General features: G+C 45.0%; 1 protein-coding gene across 1 annotated transcript in view; it reads left to right on the top strand.

The window, feature by feature from the left end:
• Positions 1-15,956, top strand: part of Otoa (otoancorin) — a 71,711-nt gene that overhangs the window by 23,913 nt on the left and 31,842 nt on the right. Inside the window, exons 11-17 of the mRNA XM_027410351.2 lie at positions 2,710-2,833; positions 6,155-6,370; positions 9,623-9,790; positions 10,902-11,045; positions 13,853-13,911; positions 14,681-14,798; positions 15,610-15,683. Coding sequence (XP_027266152.1) covers positions 2,710-2,833; positions 6,155-6,370; positions 9,623-9,790; positions 10,902-11,045; positions 13,853-13,911; positions 14,681-14,798; positions 15,610-15,683 — 903 coding nt within the window. The remainder of the gene's footprint in view (positions 1-2,709; positions 2,834-6,154; positions 6,371-9,622; positions 9,791-10,901; positions 11,046-13,852; positions 13,912-14,680; positions 14,799-15,609; positions 15,684-15,956) is intronic.

Here is a 15,956-nt window from a genome sequence, read left to right as displayed (position 1 = left end):
CCAAAACCTATCCAGCACATAATCTTCTCTCCATCATCTCAGGGTCTTGGCTGTCACTTCCTGAATTACCTTTGAGACTATGTCACAATCTTCCTCGTCCATAATAAAGTTCACCCATTAACATGGATCCTATTTTATATACACAAAAAATAACCTGGTAATTTAAAGACATGGACCCAGAGCTAGACTTCTGGGTTTAATCCTAGCTCTGCTACTTGTGAGTTGTGACCTTGGCCACATCTTATCACCTCCCTGCGTCTTTCTTTATCCATATATAAAATGGGAGACAGGAACAACCCTGCCTCATTAGGTCCTCTCAAAGATTCATGTCTGACATATTACATGTGCTTAATATATGGTATCTTTTCCTAAAATGGTCTTGCAAATAAAGTTGTGTTTAATTATGGTTTATAGTATACAGTGCTGGTCAATTTTTGTCACTGTAAGAAACTAACTTAAAGTAGTAAAGGTTCTTTTTGCTTCATGGTTTTGAGAGGTTTCTGTCCATGGTTGCTTGGCCCTGTAGCTTTTGGGATTCGCAGAGGTGACAGACACATTGACACATCACGGTGGAAGCAAGTGACAGAGCAAAGCTATTCACCTCATGGCACCCATGAAGCAGAGAGGTGTGTATGTGTGGGATGAATATATCAGGACAAAACATGCCCTTCCCCGTTACCTACCTTTCCTAGCAAGGCCTTGGCTCCCAGTGTCTTCACCATCTCCAATAGTCTGTAATACTGTGCATCTATCAATGGACTAACTGTAGTGAGGAATTTTGAGCCCTTGTGATTTAATCACCTCCCCAAAACCCCACCTCTGAACACTGCTGGCCTGAGGACCAGATCTACAATATAGGGACCTTTGAGGGACATTCAAGATTGAAACTACAGAGTTGGGAAGATGGCTCAGTGGGTAAAGTCACTATCTACGCAAAGGTGAGACCTGAGTTCAAATCCCAGTACCCACATAAAAGTTGGACATAGAGCGTAAGCATCTGTAACACTAGCTCTTCTATGTAGAGATGAGAGAGGTAGAGACAAGAGAATCCCCAGAAGCATGTGGCCCAGCTAGCCTGGCATATGCATGCACGAACTCCATCCTTATCAAGGTGGAAGGTGAGGACTAACTCAAGAGTAAAGTCGAACTAGATTGACAACAGGTAATTTATTAAAGGGATAGTACTCATGCAAGGGCCAGTGACCAGGTTGACACTGGAGCTGGAGTGACCCACAGATGTCTGCTCAGCCAGGTGGGGGAGAGAAAAAAGGCCCCATGCATGCCTCTTTGCTACTTAAACCCTTGCTACATCACTCTGACAACAGCCAAGCGGGCGTGGTAGGCGGAACCTGTGACCAGCCCCAAGCAGGTGTGGTCAGCAGTACCTCTAAACAGGATTATTCCCTACACAAGAAGAGGTTGTACTTTCACCTTCTCATGCTGTGGCACTCACATCTGAATCACACACAACTGTGGGCAACCCACAATGTGCCCCTCCCCATGAATAAAAAAGCCCCTGCAACATGTATAAATTGTAGAATGGCTAAACTGAGTAACTAACATGCCCGTTACCTTCTACACATGTGTGTGTTTGTGTGGGTGATGAAATGCTTACAATCTAGACTGAACAGTATTCTCTGTTGTTAACTAGAGTCGCCATGATCTCCGGAACTCACTCCTCTTCTCTAACTGAAATTTTGTGTCTGTTGACATCACTCCCCCAGGTTCCTGGTAACCACCATCCTACTCTTTCTATAGCTTAGTGATCTCTTGTGTCCGTGGCTGAATATGTCACTATCTCTGAGAAGGTTGGACCAGGCTGCTTGTAGTCAATCAGCTGGTCTGGCCATGTTGAACTAGATAGTCTTCGTATTATCTGTAAGAACTTTTGTTAATGAGTGAGTGCTTTGCATCCACCAGGAAGACTCACCACTGGGCTTGCCTGTCCTTACTTTACTTTCACAGTCCCCCTCATTCCTTCATCGTCATATTTCCCATGATGACTGTGATGAATAGAGTGAACCAAGTTACTAAGAGTTCAGAGAGACAGGCTCATCCTGTACTGTAGCCCACAGCGTGCACTGCACTGCTGTACGCAGCAACCTCAAAGAGGAGTCAAGTTATTCACCTGAGGCAAACATCTCACAGAATGGGCCTCCAGACTCCAGCTGGCCTGAGCTAGTGGCTCTTGACCACTAGCTATAATGTTCCCAGCTAGACTGGAGCTAGCATTCCTCTGCTCCCACATTATTCTGTTTCTTTTCTTCTGACGTCTTAGCATCATCTGAGTGGGTAGGTGATAAAGCCACCTATAACCCTCTACTGTCTGCTCCCAGTGAGCCACCTCCTCTAATGTCTGCTCCCAGTGAGCCACCTCCTCTAATGTCTGTTCCCAGTGAGTCACCTATAACCCTCTACTATCTGCTCCCAGTGAGTGACCTCCTCCACTGTCTGCTCCCAGTGAGCCACCTCCTCTAGCCATGGTTGCCACCAGCTGGGGACTAGGCATTCAAACACATGAGCCTGGGGGTGACATTCCACGGTCAACCCATACTAGGGGCTAATGAAAACTAATCCGTGGGGGTTGTTGGGTGGTAATGATCCAGGTGGAGGGCACAGGATGAAGCAGGTGAGTGATGGCCACTTTCACGGTCTGGACTGCTCTCAGCTCTGAGCAACCCCACCAGCCTCCTTTATCTTCTCACATAGGTTGGGGCTGTTGGTTTGTTTCTATGATGGTCTGGAGCTGCTGGACGCCACCCTGGCCCAAGTCCTTCTCCACCAGATGCTCAAGTGCAGCCGCCTCCAGGGCTTCCAGACTGGCATTCAGAAGGTACAGATGAGATGAGAGTCCTGGGGCCTCGGCCTCAGTTTCACCAATTTGCATGGCTTTTTTTTTCAAAATTAACAATTTATTGGGGTTAGATGGGTAAAGAAAAAAGCCAGTATAAATCAAATATGTAAAATCAATTTCTAATAATTTTATGGTATAAAAATAGTGATAGGAAGCATTTTCTTTAAAGTTAAAAAAGTTATAACAGTATCATAGCCACAAACTTTGCAATGTAATATTTCTGATATTAATGCTATATTTAAATTAATGTCATAGAAAATATAATTAGCTATATTAAACTCAACAATATTCAGAACATTTGTTTATACCTCATCTTTGAAGTATCTGACCCAATCAATGAAAGTGATAATGCTATTATCATTAAGTACATGCATATGTATGCATATAAGGAATTGCCTGGCTTTTGTGAACAAGAATGTGTTATTAAGCAGTCCAACCCTGGCAGATGGCATCTTCAGTCCTGGAGGAGAAGCTCATAGGAAGGAATTACAAAAGCAAAACAATACAAAACCCCACTGTACAGGAAACCTGGATGTATTAAAACATAACAGAACGGCCATGGCCAACCGAAATGAAGGGTCATCCGGGAATCTTAACATCTGCACTGAGCTCAGCTTGTGGTCCTTAAGTGCAGATCTGCTCAGAGGTCTGGGGTGAGGCCAGAAGTGCTGACAAGTGGCTGAGGGACAGATAATGCAATCATAGTACAAGGTGCTCCACAGGAGTCAAGGCTCCACCAGCCTCCACGCCAGGGACTGATGTTATTGGTTTAGGGAAGTAGCCTGGGCATGTCATATTTTTAAAGAAGTTCAGAGCCCAGCATGGTGGCACAGACCTGTGACCCCAGCTGCTTGGCAGTCTGAAGCAGGGCTGTCATAAACTCAGAGTCTCCTTGAGTAAGACCTTGTCTCAAAATAAAAAAAAAAAATAAAAAAAACCATATAAGAAAAGGGTTTAGGAATGTAGCTCAGTGGTAGAATTCTTGCACAAATTGTGTGGATCCCTAAGTTCAACCCTGAGAATAGGAGGGGAAAAAATGGTCGCCAGGGCAAGGGCCAAGCTGATGACCCAAGTTGGATCCCCAGAACACTCATGGTGGCAGGAGAGAACTGACTCCGGCAAGTTGTCCCCTGACTGCTACGCGAGTGCTGTGGTACATGAACGGATCCACTTCTCCATGAATGAACGAACGAACGAACGAATGATGAGAATCTCCAGATGGTCCCAACACAGGCAGGATGGAGGAGCCCCGGATGAATGTCTGTTATTTTACTGAGCTCTAGACTTGTTTCTGGGTCAAATTAGCAAATACAGATGGCTTCCTCTCCCTTGTCCATCCTTGCCTCTCCCCGTTTATTTTTTTCAGTGAAGTCTAGTTATGTATCTGAGGCTGGCCTCAAATTTGTGATCCTCCTGCTTCAGTCACTTGAGTGCTGGGATTTCAAGCATGTGTTACCATTACCTAGGCTTCTTATTTCAATTTTTTCCCCCACTCAAGTTTCAGATTGCTCTTTTCCTAATTAAAAATTAGAACCATCACATTACAACACTGTTAAAAGAAAATCTTGGTAAAGCCACCAGTAATTCCACAGCAGTTTCTTCACACATAATTCCAAATACCTTGTTAGGTTTGACATCTCCCACCATGGTCAGCTATTTGTCAAGGCCTACTTTTGTGCTCAAGGAAAAACTCTTAAGCTCAACCAAAAAATAAGAAAGAAAATGACTGTATTTTTGTGGCCATAAGAAAGGCAAAGGCAATTAGACATGGGGTGGGGGTCCACCTTCGGGTCACTGGGTTAGGGACAGAGCTTAGCGGTTCTCAGACGTAAGGGCTCGTTGGTCTGGCTCCTTACAGGGCACACCACTGGGTTCTGTATTACCAGCTGATTCTTCAGGCTGTGGCCTGGCACTTGGGCATTTCTAGCCACCATATGATGCTGCTGGTGCCTGGGACCACAGCAGTGCTGTCTTCCTTCGGTGGCCTGAAAACAGCACATGGGAAGGGAGCCTACTGAAGTGAGAGCCTGAACCAGTTTCTTCCTCTTAACTATGCTGCCCCCCAGCGGCCATTTCAAGATTGCATATGTAAGGGTTACGCATGCGTGACTGAAATGAATGTTGTTTATACAAATTCAAGTGTTAAAACAGATCGCTATCCTCATTTTTGCATTTATTTATTATTTTTAGTTATCTCTTTATTGTGTTCATGTGTGAACGTGTTTGTGTGTCAGAGAACACTTGAGAGCCAGTTATTTTTATCAACTTTGTGGGGCCTAGGGATCCAACTGAGGTCATGAGGCTTGGTGGCTAAGTACCTCCTCCTGCTGAAACACCTGACTGGCCTCTCATCATTTATTATTATTACTATTTGTACAGAAGCTATGATACAGTTGGTGAGTTTATCACCTTCCTTATCGGTATCAGATAGGAATTCTTGACTGTAATTAGGGAAGTGTGTTACAATAAAAGTAATCAACAAGGCAATCTTAGAAGCATGCAGACATGTACAACGTATTATTCAAGTGGAAATATAGAGCATTAAGTAGTTCTGTTTATATTATAAATCTGTAAGAACTTCACATTGTGTATTTCTAAAGCCAGAGTGCCAATAGGAAGATATGCATGTCTTTCTCTCCACCCCTCCTTCGGTCTTCCCTCACCCCTTCTCATTTCCACCCCTTTCTCCTTCCTTCCGTTTCCACTTCCATCCCATCTCCCATCCTTCCCTCTTTTCTTCCTTTCCCCTTCCTCTCTCTTTTCTTCCGGGTCCTCCCACCCTGCCCTTCCCCACCATTGGAAAGTGTTCGATGACCAAGCCCTATGCTCATTTGCTCATTTCTGTAGTTACTTTCATGAGTTTGGATTTTCACTTTATCTTTCTTGTACTGCTGAGAATTATTTTTATGCAGATTATTTATTACCATGAGAAAACCCCTGGATAGTTCACAAAAGGAAAGCAACCAAATATATGGATATAGAGTTCAAGATCACAACAGGAAAATAGATGCTACAAATTGTGATGGAGTTACAAGGGAATGAAATTCTTCCTGACATGCTTGGAGGTTGATTTAACAACACATTAATATTTAAATGAAACCCAAAGTGAATTTTCAGCACATGAAAGCCAGGCCTGGAGGAGACATTCTCAGGGGGCCATTCACTGTCTGGCCATGACCAAGAATCCCTTGCTTTGCTGTCCCTGCGCCCATGTCTAGAGAGGGTATACCTAGGATGTGGTCCGAGGGAGTCGCTGCCTTGCTTTCTATTAAGGCTCACGCTTATTTGTGATCCTTCCAGCTCAAGGCCAACCTCCTGGACATCGCTACACAGAACCAGACCCTCAATGAGACCCTGGGCTCTCTGTCAGATGCAGTTGTGGGTCTGAGCATCAGTGAGCTGGAATCCCTCTCCCCTGAAGCAGTGCACAGTGCCATCTCTACCCTCAGCCAGGTTACAGGCTGGAGCAGAGGCCAGATCCACATCTTGTCTGCCAAGTACTTGGCCCAGGAAAAGGTCAGCTGGAACCCTCAACCTTCTTCGAGTGTGAAGTTAATCAGGTTGCTGTGACAAACTAACACAAGTTTAAACAACAGACATTTCCTTCTCACAGTTCTGGGAAGCCTCATTTTGAGGCGTGCTGTTTTGGCTTGTGGACAATAGCTGTCTTTCTATGTATTTATGTGAACCCCATGACAGCAAGCTGGTGTGTCTCTCTGTCTTTTGGCGAATGCATGTATGCTTATTTATGTAGATATGTGTGGGGGGCCAGAGGGATGTTGAAATGTCTTCTTTGAGCATTTATCTACCTTGCTTTACTGAGACAGGTTCTCTCATTGAACCTAGAGCTTGCCACTTAGCTAGACTGACCAGGCAGCTAGCCCCAAGGATCCACCTGTCTCTGCCTCACACCCCAGATGCTGGGGTTACAGGCTGACTGCCATGGTCATCTTTTTTATGTGGGTGTCCAAACTTAGGGTCCTCATGCTTGTGCAGAAAGCCCTTTGTCTACTGAGAGCCCTCTTCCCAGCCCTGTTTTCTCTTCTGGTAAAGGCATTAATTCTATCAGTCCATGGCCTTGTCTAACTCTAAATATTTCATGACTTAGGTTTTCCATTCCTGTAGTAAACACATTACCAGAAGCAACTGGGAGGAAAGGGTTTATCTGGCTTACTGGTGGTAACAAACAGCCCATCATCAGGAGAAGCCAAGGCAGGAACCTGGAGACAGGAACTGAAGCACATATTTCACTAGCTTGCTCCCCACAGCTTGCTCAGCCTGCTTTCTTATACAACTCAAGACCACCTTCCTATAGGCAGTACTACCCACAGTGGGCTGGGCCCTCCTACATCAATCATCGATTAAGAAAATACCAGACAGACTTACCTATAGGCCAACTGAGGCATTTTCTCAATTGAGTGTCTGTCTTTCCAAATGACTCTAGCTTTTGTCAAGATGACATAACACTAACCAAGATATCCCGTGATCTCACTGAAGCCCAATACCATCACACAGGGGTTAGGCTTCAGAATATGAATTTTGGGGGACACAAACATTCTGTCTGTAACAGTCAGCCATGTGCACACACAGCAGAAGCAACTGTACAGAAGTGTGGAGGAGGTAACTGGGGTTTGAATCTTCATCCTGTCATCTACTTGTTGTGTGACATTAGGCAATAGCTTCATTTCTCTTTGCCCCAGTTCCTCTATTTTAAAATGGGGTAAGAATAGTTCCTTCCTCATTGCACTACTGCAGATTACTCGAGCAGTGCACAGGATGGTGATTGAGCATTGGGGAGTTAACAGGCTATGAGTTCTTTGAGAGAGCTGATAGGAGCCTTGCACATTTGCTGGACCCACTCCAGGATTTTCTTCTTTGTTTTTAAGGCTGTTGACACACCTCTGAACTTGCATGTGAGCAGGATTTTCATGGCAGTGACAGCTACCTGAGAGAACCAGGCTAAAGGAGGCACGCCTTATTTTGCTTTGCGGAGTCAGAGATTTCAGTCTGTGGGCAGCTGGCTCTCTTGCTCTGAGTATGAGGCTACACAAAACATTATGGCTGAAAGACTGTGTGGAAGTGTAGGCCGTTCCTCTCGTAGTGGTCAGGAAGCTACATTTCCCTGAAAATGTTCTAAAAGGCATGTCTGGAGGGTGCTTTATTAGTCTCTTAGGTGTCCTCGATACAGGTTGGCAGGCAGGATTACCTGTCACACTGGTGTCAGGAATAATGCTATTTTGTCTCAGCCCTGAGCTGCAGAGAGGGAACTGTGAGGGAAGAAAGTGCTGTATGGAGGGTAGGAGCCTTGGTCCACAATGGAGCAGTTCTGCTGGTCCTTCTTATGGTATGTGTGTGGAGAGTTGTCTCTATGTTGGGTCCAGTTAAAAAATGCTCCAGGCTCCAGAACTTGGTTCCTAAGCACTTAGGTGTCCCACTCTTTCTGTTCATACTCTTACTCACTTCCTAGGATGTCAACTGGCTCTTGACAGTTGGATTGGGACCAATTCCAGTATGAAAATCATAACAAACATTTATGAAGTGCTTACTGTATGATCTGTTCTAAGTGGATTAACCATTTAGTCTTCCTATCATCCTCATGACCTCAGTGGGGTTAACTATCTTCATTTCTGAGTTTATTCACATGGCACACAGAGAATGAAAGGAACTGAGTGGTCAAAGTCACAGTGGAAGGGAAACATGGAGGGCAAAGCCCAAGTCATCTGCTTTGGAGTCTGCTTATGAAGACCATGTCTATCATGGCACAATGGTCATTGTACTAGCTAGTTTTAGTTTTATGTCAACTTGACACAAGCTAGAGTCATCAGAGAGGAGGGAGCCTCCATTAAGAAAATGCTTCCATAAGATCAGGCTGAAGGCAAGCCTGTAGGGCATTTTCTTAATTAGTAATTGATGGTAGAGGGTCCAGCCCATTGTGGGTGGTACCATCCCTGGGCTAGTGGTTTAGGGTTCAATAAAAAAAAAAGCAGGCTGAGCAAGCCATGGGGAAAAAGCCAGTAAGCAGCACCCCTCCATAGCTTCTGCAGCAGCTCCTGCCTCCAGGTTCCTGCTCTGTTTGAGTTCCTGTCCTGACTTCCTTCAATGATGGACTATAATGTAGAAGTGTAAGCCAAATAAACCCTTTCCTCCCCAACTTGGTTTTTGATTATGGTGTTTCATCATAGCAATGGTAACCCTAAGGGAGACAACCATGGTTTACTTATGTTCACTCTTGTACTCAAGGCTGACATTTGTCTTGTTCCTCTAGGTTCATGGTGACTTCTTTTTGAGGCTCTGAAGACCTTAGCTTTTCTGGACCTTGATTGAGGTTCTGGGGTCCATGAGGCAAATTTTCTATGTAAATAATTCCAGGTAGTAGAGGGAGGTTGTTGCATTCCATCCCTGTCCTGGACAGAGAGGCTGATCTCTTCCCTATTGTCAAATACCAAACTCCCAAAGCCCATCAATGGCTCAAGGGCTGCCACTCTTATTATTATTATTATTATTATTATTATTATTATTATTATTATTATTATTATTATTATTCACTATGGGCTTAGGAAGAATAGCAGTCCCCACCTGAGAGCTCACCACAGCCTCATTTTTTGGTATTTAACTCTCTTTCCTGATTAAAGGAAGGAAGGTCCATGTGTGCAGAGTCCACATTGCTCCCCATCAGGCCCCTTGGCTGTCACCCATCCCAGTCCCTGCATCAGGTTGGCCTAGTAAATGTTTGAGAGAACCTGGTTCTCATGACTGTTTCTCTGCTAGGTGCTGTCCTTCTACAACATCAGCCAGATGGGTGTGCTGCTGGCAGGGGTCAGCACACAAGCCTTCTACCACATGGACCACAAGGATCTCTGGCAGGTCCTGAGAAGCCCTGTTTCCCAGCATGTGTCTGATTTGTCACCTGTCCAGCAGCAAGGCATCCTCAGCAAGGTAGCTGTCTAGTTCTCAGCCACATGGATTACAGGGGATGTGGTTTCCAGAGTCTCTGAATACACTGACTTTAGGCTGTTTATTTTGGCTGGGGTTATAGTGTCAGTTGGTGTGTGGGATGTTCTGAAGCCAGAACATGTAGCCCCTGGCGCTGCGTCTACCCTTGCAGACAGAGTGCCTTTGACCACACTACACTCTCCTCAGACCTTGTTGCTTTCCTAGCCAGTCTGATATGGAAGACTTTTCTCAGACCAAGCTTCTAGACTGGATTTCAGATGATAATGATTATTTTTAAGGTGGGATCTATGTGGTGCTGAGGCTGGCCTTGGACTCTACCCTTCTGCCTTACAGGCACACACCATCCATCACAGTTGGCTCTAAAAACATTTTAAACGTTCGTTTGAATCCTGAAGTTCATAGAGTGCTTTGGGCCCATTGTGTTGATCTTTGGAGCATTTTGTCCCACCCTGTCTACTGTGTCCAATTAAAAAATCTGCTAAGAAACCAAATCCTAGGTTTTTGAAAACACGAAGGCTTTATGAAGTAGTGGCTGTGGTTAAAATAGACTATGGGTATATTACTCAGTTTTTGGTAGGAAGGATGGGTTCAGCGTGTCAGTTCATGGTGGTTTGGCCCCATGTGCTTTGACAAAGCATCATGGCAGTGGAAGTGTGGCTGGGAAGAGCTGTTCATTTCATGTCTGGTCAGAAAGCAGAAAGCAAGACAGGAAACTGTTCCCAAAGGTCTCTCCCCTACTGAACCACTTCGACTAGCTAGGCTCCCATCTCTTAAAGTTCCCACAACTCCCCCAGAGTAGCACTACTATCTGTGGGAGCTAGTTTTCAAAACATGAGCTATCCAGATGGGCCGTTCATATTCCATCTCTAACGGTGGGTTGATGGTGACAAAGACTCAGGTTTGAGTCACATTGGCCAGGTTTCAACTCACTACTTTTAAGCCTCAGTTTGACCACCTGTAAAATGGGGGATGACAACAGTTCCTATTTCATGTGGTTGCTGAGCAGGTCAAGGAAATTTTATGGCCTAGGAAGTAGTGTCTAGATACACTCAGAATTCAGGCTCCCCACTCTCTTTCCTCTCAATTTCGGCAGCTGATGGAAACAGAAGATGCACCTGCTTCAGGCATTGCAGAGATGCCAAGAGCTCTCTTTAAGGAAGTCTCTCTCTATGATTTGTGGAAAGAAACCCAGTTCAACACTACAGTCCTGAAGGAAAAGGAGCTTCGAAGGAGCCAGGTAGGACTAAAGTGCTCACAGATCACTTTCTTTCTGTGGTGTCGAGAATGGAAGCCAGGGCCTCCCACGTAACAGGTGAGAGCATTTCTGCTGAGTTACATGATCAACTTTGGACATGCACTTCTCCTTGTCTTTATGGGAATGATCTGTTTAGGGTCAGATTGATACAGACACTTTATTTTTGTAATTGAGCCCAGGAAGCAAAGTAGTGCGTGGTAAGAAGTTATTAGACAAAGTGTGAAGATGAATTCTGACTGCTATTTATTAGCTGTGGGGAAGTGACTTCCAACATGGCCTCAGGTGTTTTTATGTGCAAAATGAGGATGATTACGGGCAACGATTGTAACAGCCAGCAAGAGCAGCATGCTGTAAATGTCACCTACCACTACATTTATGGTTAGATAGTGCCAGCATCCAGGGTGCTGGGAAAGGATGATGCTATTGGGACTGATACCTGGCCCTTCCCTGACTTTCTGTTGAGTTAGTCACTTTCATTTTCATTTGCTTCTGAAGTGATTTATTTTGCGTGTGTGTGTGTGTGTGTGTGTGTGTGTGTGTGTGTGTGTGTGTGTGTGTGTACTTGTGTGTGGATGCCAGAAGTCAACCTCAGGTGCCTTTCTTGGTCACCTTTTACATGGCTTTTTGAGACAGAGTCTCTCAGCTCTAACCTAGAACTTGCTGATTCAGCTAGACTGGCTGTTCAGGGAGCCCTAGGGATTCTCCCTGTCTTTATACCACCAGTGTAACCAAACCTTGCTTCTTTTTGTGGGTTCTGGGAACCAAGCCCATGTCCTCATGCGTGTGTGGAAAGTGCTTTATTGACTGAGCCCAGCGATCACTTCTGAAATGTGTGTGTGTGTGTGTGTGTGTGTGTGTGTGTGTGTGTGTGTGTGTGTGTGTTGTGTATGTAGTGGTCAGAGGACAACCCTGAGTATTAGTCCTCATCTTCCATCTTTCTTGAGACAAGGTCTCTTGTTCACAGAGGCATACTCCAAGCTATCTGGCTGTTTTAGTTAGGGTTTCTAACCATGACCAAAAAGCAAGTTGGGGAGAAAAGGGTTTATTTGGCTTACAGTTCAGCATTGGTGTTCATCACTGAAGAAAGTTATGGCAGCAACTCAAACTGGGCAGAATCCTGGAGGCAGGAGCTGATGCAGAGGCCATGGAGGGGTGCTACTTACTGGCTTGTTCCCCATGGCTTGCTCAACCCACCTTCTTATGGAACCCAGGATGACAGTCCAGGGATGGCAACACTCACCATGGGGTGAGCACTCCATGTTGATCACTGAGAAAATGCCTTACAGCTGGATCTCAAGGTGACATTTCCTCAGCTGAGGCTCCTTCTTCTCTGATGACTCTAGCTTGTGTCAAGTTGACACACAAAATCACCCAGTACACTGGCCTAGGAGTTGGCAGGGGTTTCCCTGTCCCTGCCTTCCATCTCTCCACAGAGGAACAGGGATTACAGTTTTTACATGGGTTTGGGAGATAAAAGCTCAGGTCTTCATGCTGTGTGAAAAGCATGTTACCCATGGAGCCATCTCTCTAGGCTCTGGAAATGTTTATCAAGCACAGACTTACAACACTTCCAGACACTCAGGAACCAAGAATGTGGAAGTGAACAAAACAGCAGGGCTCTTCTGTGGGGTCTTTCACGAGGCTAAACAGTGTTACAGCATTCCATTGCCATGTGACATACCACTGGTAGGTTCAGCAGCTAGAATGCTTGTTTTAGTTTGGAAATTCATACTTCTGTAGATGACCTCAAGGTACTTTTGTCCTAGCAGCTGGGCCAATGGAGTTTTCACCTACTGAGATTGTTCCTGTGAGAGCATTCCCAGGCCTACTGTCCTTGGAAACCCCAGGGGCTGTACACAGAGCACCTGGAATGCCTCTCCACTCCCTGGATTTTTTTTTTTTTTTTTTTTGTCTTTATGAAACTTCGAGGCCCTCAGCTGTCACATACCAGAAGCCTCTGTCTAACTCTAGCTCATAATTTACTGCGTTTGGGGAATTACGTTCAAAGTTTTAGAGTCTATAAAATAGACAAATGTCGCACTTGATCGCTTCTGCAAGTTAGGTATTCTGTAAAATTTCATTCCTTAAAACAAATGACTCCCCTGCCTACGCTCTAGCATTGTAGAGTGCTCATCTGGGAGGTCTTGAGGGGAGTGTTTGCTGTGGGCATGAGCTCCTTTATTGATGTTACTTTCTGGTCCATGTTGGTCGCATCATTGTTGCTGTTCCAGTTGAGGACTAGCAGATGGGCACACAAAGAGGGACCACAAGGAGTCCTTCACAGGGCAGCAGCCTCATGCATCTAAGGTAGTAAGACTCCAATCCTGCCACTCTATGCTTCTGCTCCTCACTCAGCCTTCCTAATGCTGCGGCCCTTTAACGCACTTTCTTATTCTGCGATGAACCCCAATAATGAAATTATTTTTGTTGCTACTGAATAACTGTTTTGCTACATTTATGAACCACAATGTAAACATCTGATATGCAAGTGTTCTTAGGTGACTCTCATGAAAGGATCATTCAACTCCAAAGGGGTCACGACCAGAGGATGAGAACCACTGCTATAGAGCATGGAGAATCACCTGGAGTGTGGCAGGCTGTGCTCTGAGACTGCTCCTGACATTACTTCAAATTCGAGTCCAGTCACTTGGTGGTTGGAGGGCCTTGGTTCAGTGACATTCCGTGTTCAACCTGTTCCTCCCTCTGAAAGATGAGATCACAGTATGTGTTCCCCACAGGGCCTCAGTGCGCTGGGCCTCACCACTGCCGTCTGTTCTCTCTTGTCTCAGGCCTTGTTCCTGTATGAGCTTCTGGGGAAGACCACAGAAAGGCCGGAGGAGATCCTGAGGTAGGGCAATGTGACAGCCTGACCTGAATAGCCCATTGAAGCCTTCTGTAGGGAAGCCTGATTTCTGAACAGCACCTGCTGAGCTGTGGGAAAACACCAAAAAAAAAAAAAAAAAATACAACTGAGGGCCAGTGAGATGGCTCAGTAGGTTAAGGCGCTTGCTACTAGCCTGATGACTTGAGTTCAAGCCACATGACTAAGTGGCAGAAGAAGAGAACCAAGTCCTGAAAGCTGTCCTCTGGCCTCCACATGTGTGTCATATATGTAGGCATGTGTGCATGCGCGTGCGCGTGCGCGCGCGCGCATGCACACACACACACACACACACACACACACACACACACACACACACACAGAAGCATACACACTAAATGGAATAAACAGTTTTTAAAAAGCAACTTAAAGGAGGAATAGTTTTGTCTTAGCTTACAATTTCAAAGGCTTCTGTCCACATGATAGGGAGGGCAGAGTGGAGCACAGCAGTCCACATCATGGTGGACCAGGACACAGAGAGGGAGACAAGTAGCAATATTCCCAAGGACCTGCCACAGTGACCTACTTCTATTTCTGCCCCATTTCCTGTTCCTAGAATCTCCCAAAATAATACCTTTGAGGGCCAAAAACTGAAATCCAGAGCCTACAAGGACATTAGAAATCATGACTTAGGGCTATTTAGTGCTCAGCTCGTGTTGGGTGAAGCATGCCTTCTTTGGCTCCTTTCTTCTTTGCTCCTTACCCCCTTCTCAGAGGTCCTCGTTTTGTTTCCCAGTGCTGGACAACTGGTGAAAGGTATGCAGTGCTCACACATTGATGCCATGAATGCCCATGTCTTCCTGGCCCACTACCAGTATTTTGAGAACAACTTCTCCATGCTTTCACCAAATCAGGTACCCCTGGATACTTTCCTGCTTCTAGCTCTTTCCCAATGCCAGGGCTAGGCCTGGATTGACTGTGGTGTCTAAAGATATTTATAGTAGGTTCATATAGATATAATACTGAACTGTCTAGAACAGATATAAAAAACATGCCCTCTCCCAGCTTTCTGGGCAGATCTCATTGTAGGTTCCCTTAGCTCTTATCTATGAGCACAAAGACCTCTGTGTGCCTTACAATACATGTGACATAAAAATACATGAACTCATAACAATTTCTTCTCTCTCCATGTACAAGCATCGTGTCACTATATAAATCTATGTTATTAAATCAAAATACTTACATAAGGGCCAAAAAGATGACTTGGCAGGTAAAGGTGCTTGCTGTCAAGTCTGGACACCTGAGTTTAAACTCCCTGCGACACACATGATGGAAAAAGAGAACAGACTTCTGAAAGCTGTCTTCTGTCCTCTAAATGCACGCTGTGGCACACTTTCTCAATACATAAATGAATAAATATAGTGAAAAATGAAACACACACACACAGTAGCATAATATTCTGTTCTATTCACATGCCAGATGTTTGACTACCTGCCGAAAGACGTTAAGATGCTATATCACTCTTTTGCAGTCATAAATGAAATGGTTCTCATACTTAAATGTATATATTCATCTTATTATTGTCTCAGTTTCCTCAGCTACTAGTGGTCAAAGAAGTGGTACCTACAACGTGAGGCACTCTGTTACATAAATGGATGCTTATGGGGCATTGTCTGTGTTTGATTTCATTATTGTTTGTGTAAGTTCCCAGTGTTTACCTTGCAGATCAATTGTTTGGCATGGAAATACTGGGAAGTTTCAAGGTCCTCCTTGCCACCATTCCTCTTGGCTACCCTCCCGTAAGTGAGCATTGGGACCTTTTCTGACTCATCCACCAGATCAGTAGGGTTCCTAGAGTCTGCTATTCTTTCCCCCTGGGTTTTGTTAAGGAACCAGAGGCAGGGTAGAGAATGCCTTAGACATCTCAGGACCTGAGATTCTGGGATTACTTCTGAGCTCTGAGTAGACACTGTTTCACATAGACTCTAATTGGAGTGTGATAGGTAGGAGACTTGCTTTCAGACACAAGGTGTATCTGTGGGAGTGTTCTTGCTTATAGGAGGTCCTTGGGG

This window comes from Cricetulus griseus, chromosome 3, assembly GCF_003668045.3.
Source record: "Cricetulus griseus strain 17A/GY chromosome 3, alternate assembly CriGri-PICRH-1.0, whole genome shotgun sequence".
In the NCBI taxonomy this organism is placed as follows: domain Eukaryota; kingdom Metazoa; phylum Chordata; class Mammalia; order Rodentia; family Cricetidae; genus Cricetulus; species Cricetulus griseus.
This window is presented reverse-complemented; position numbering and strand designations above follow the sequence as displayed.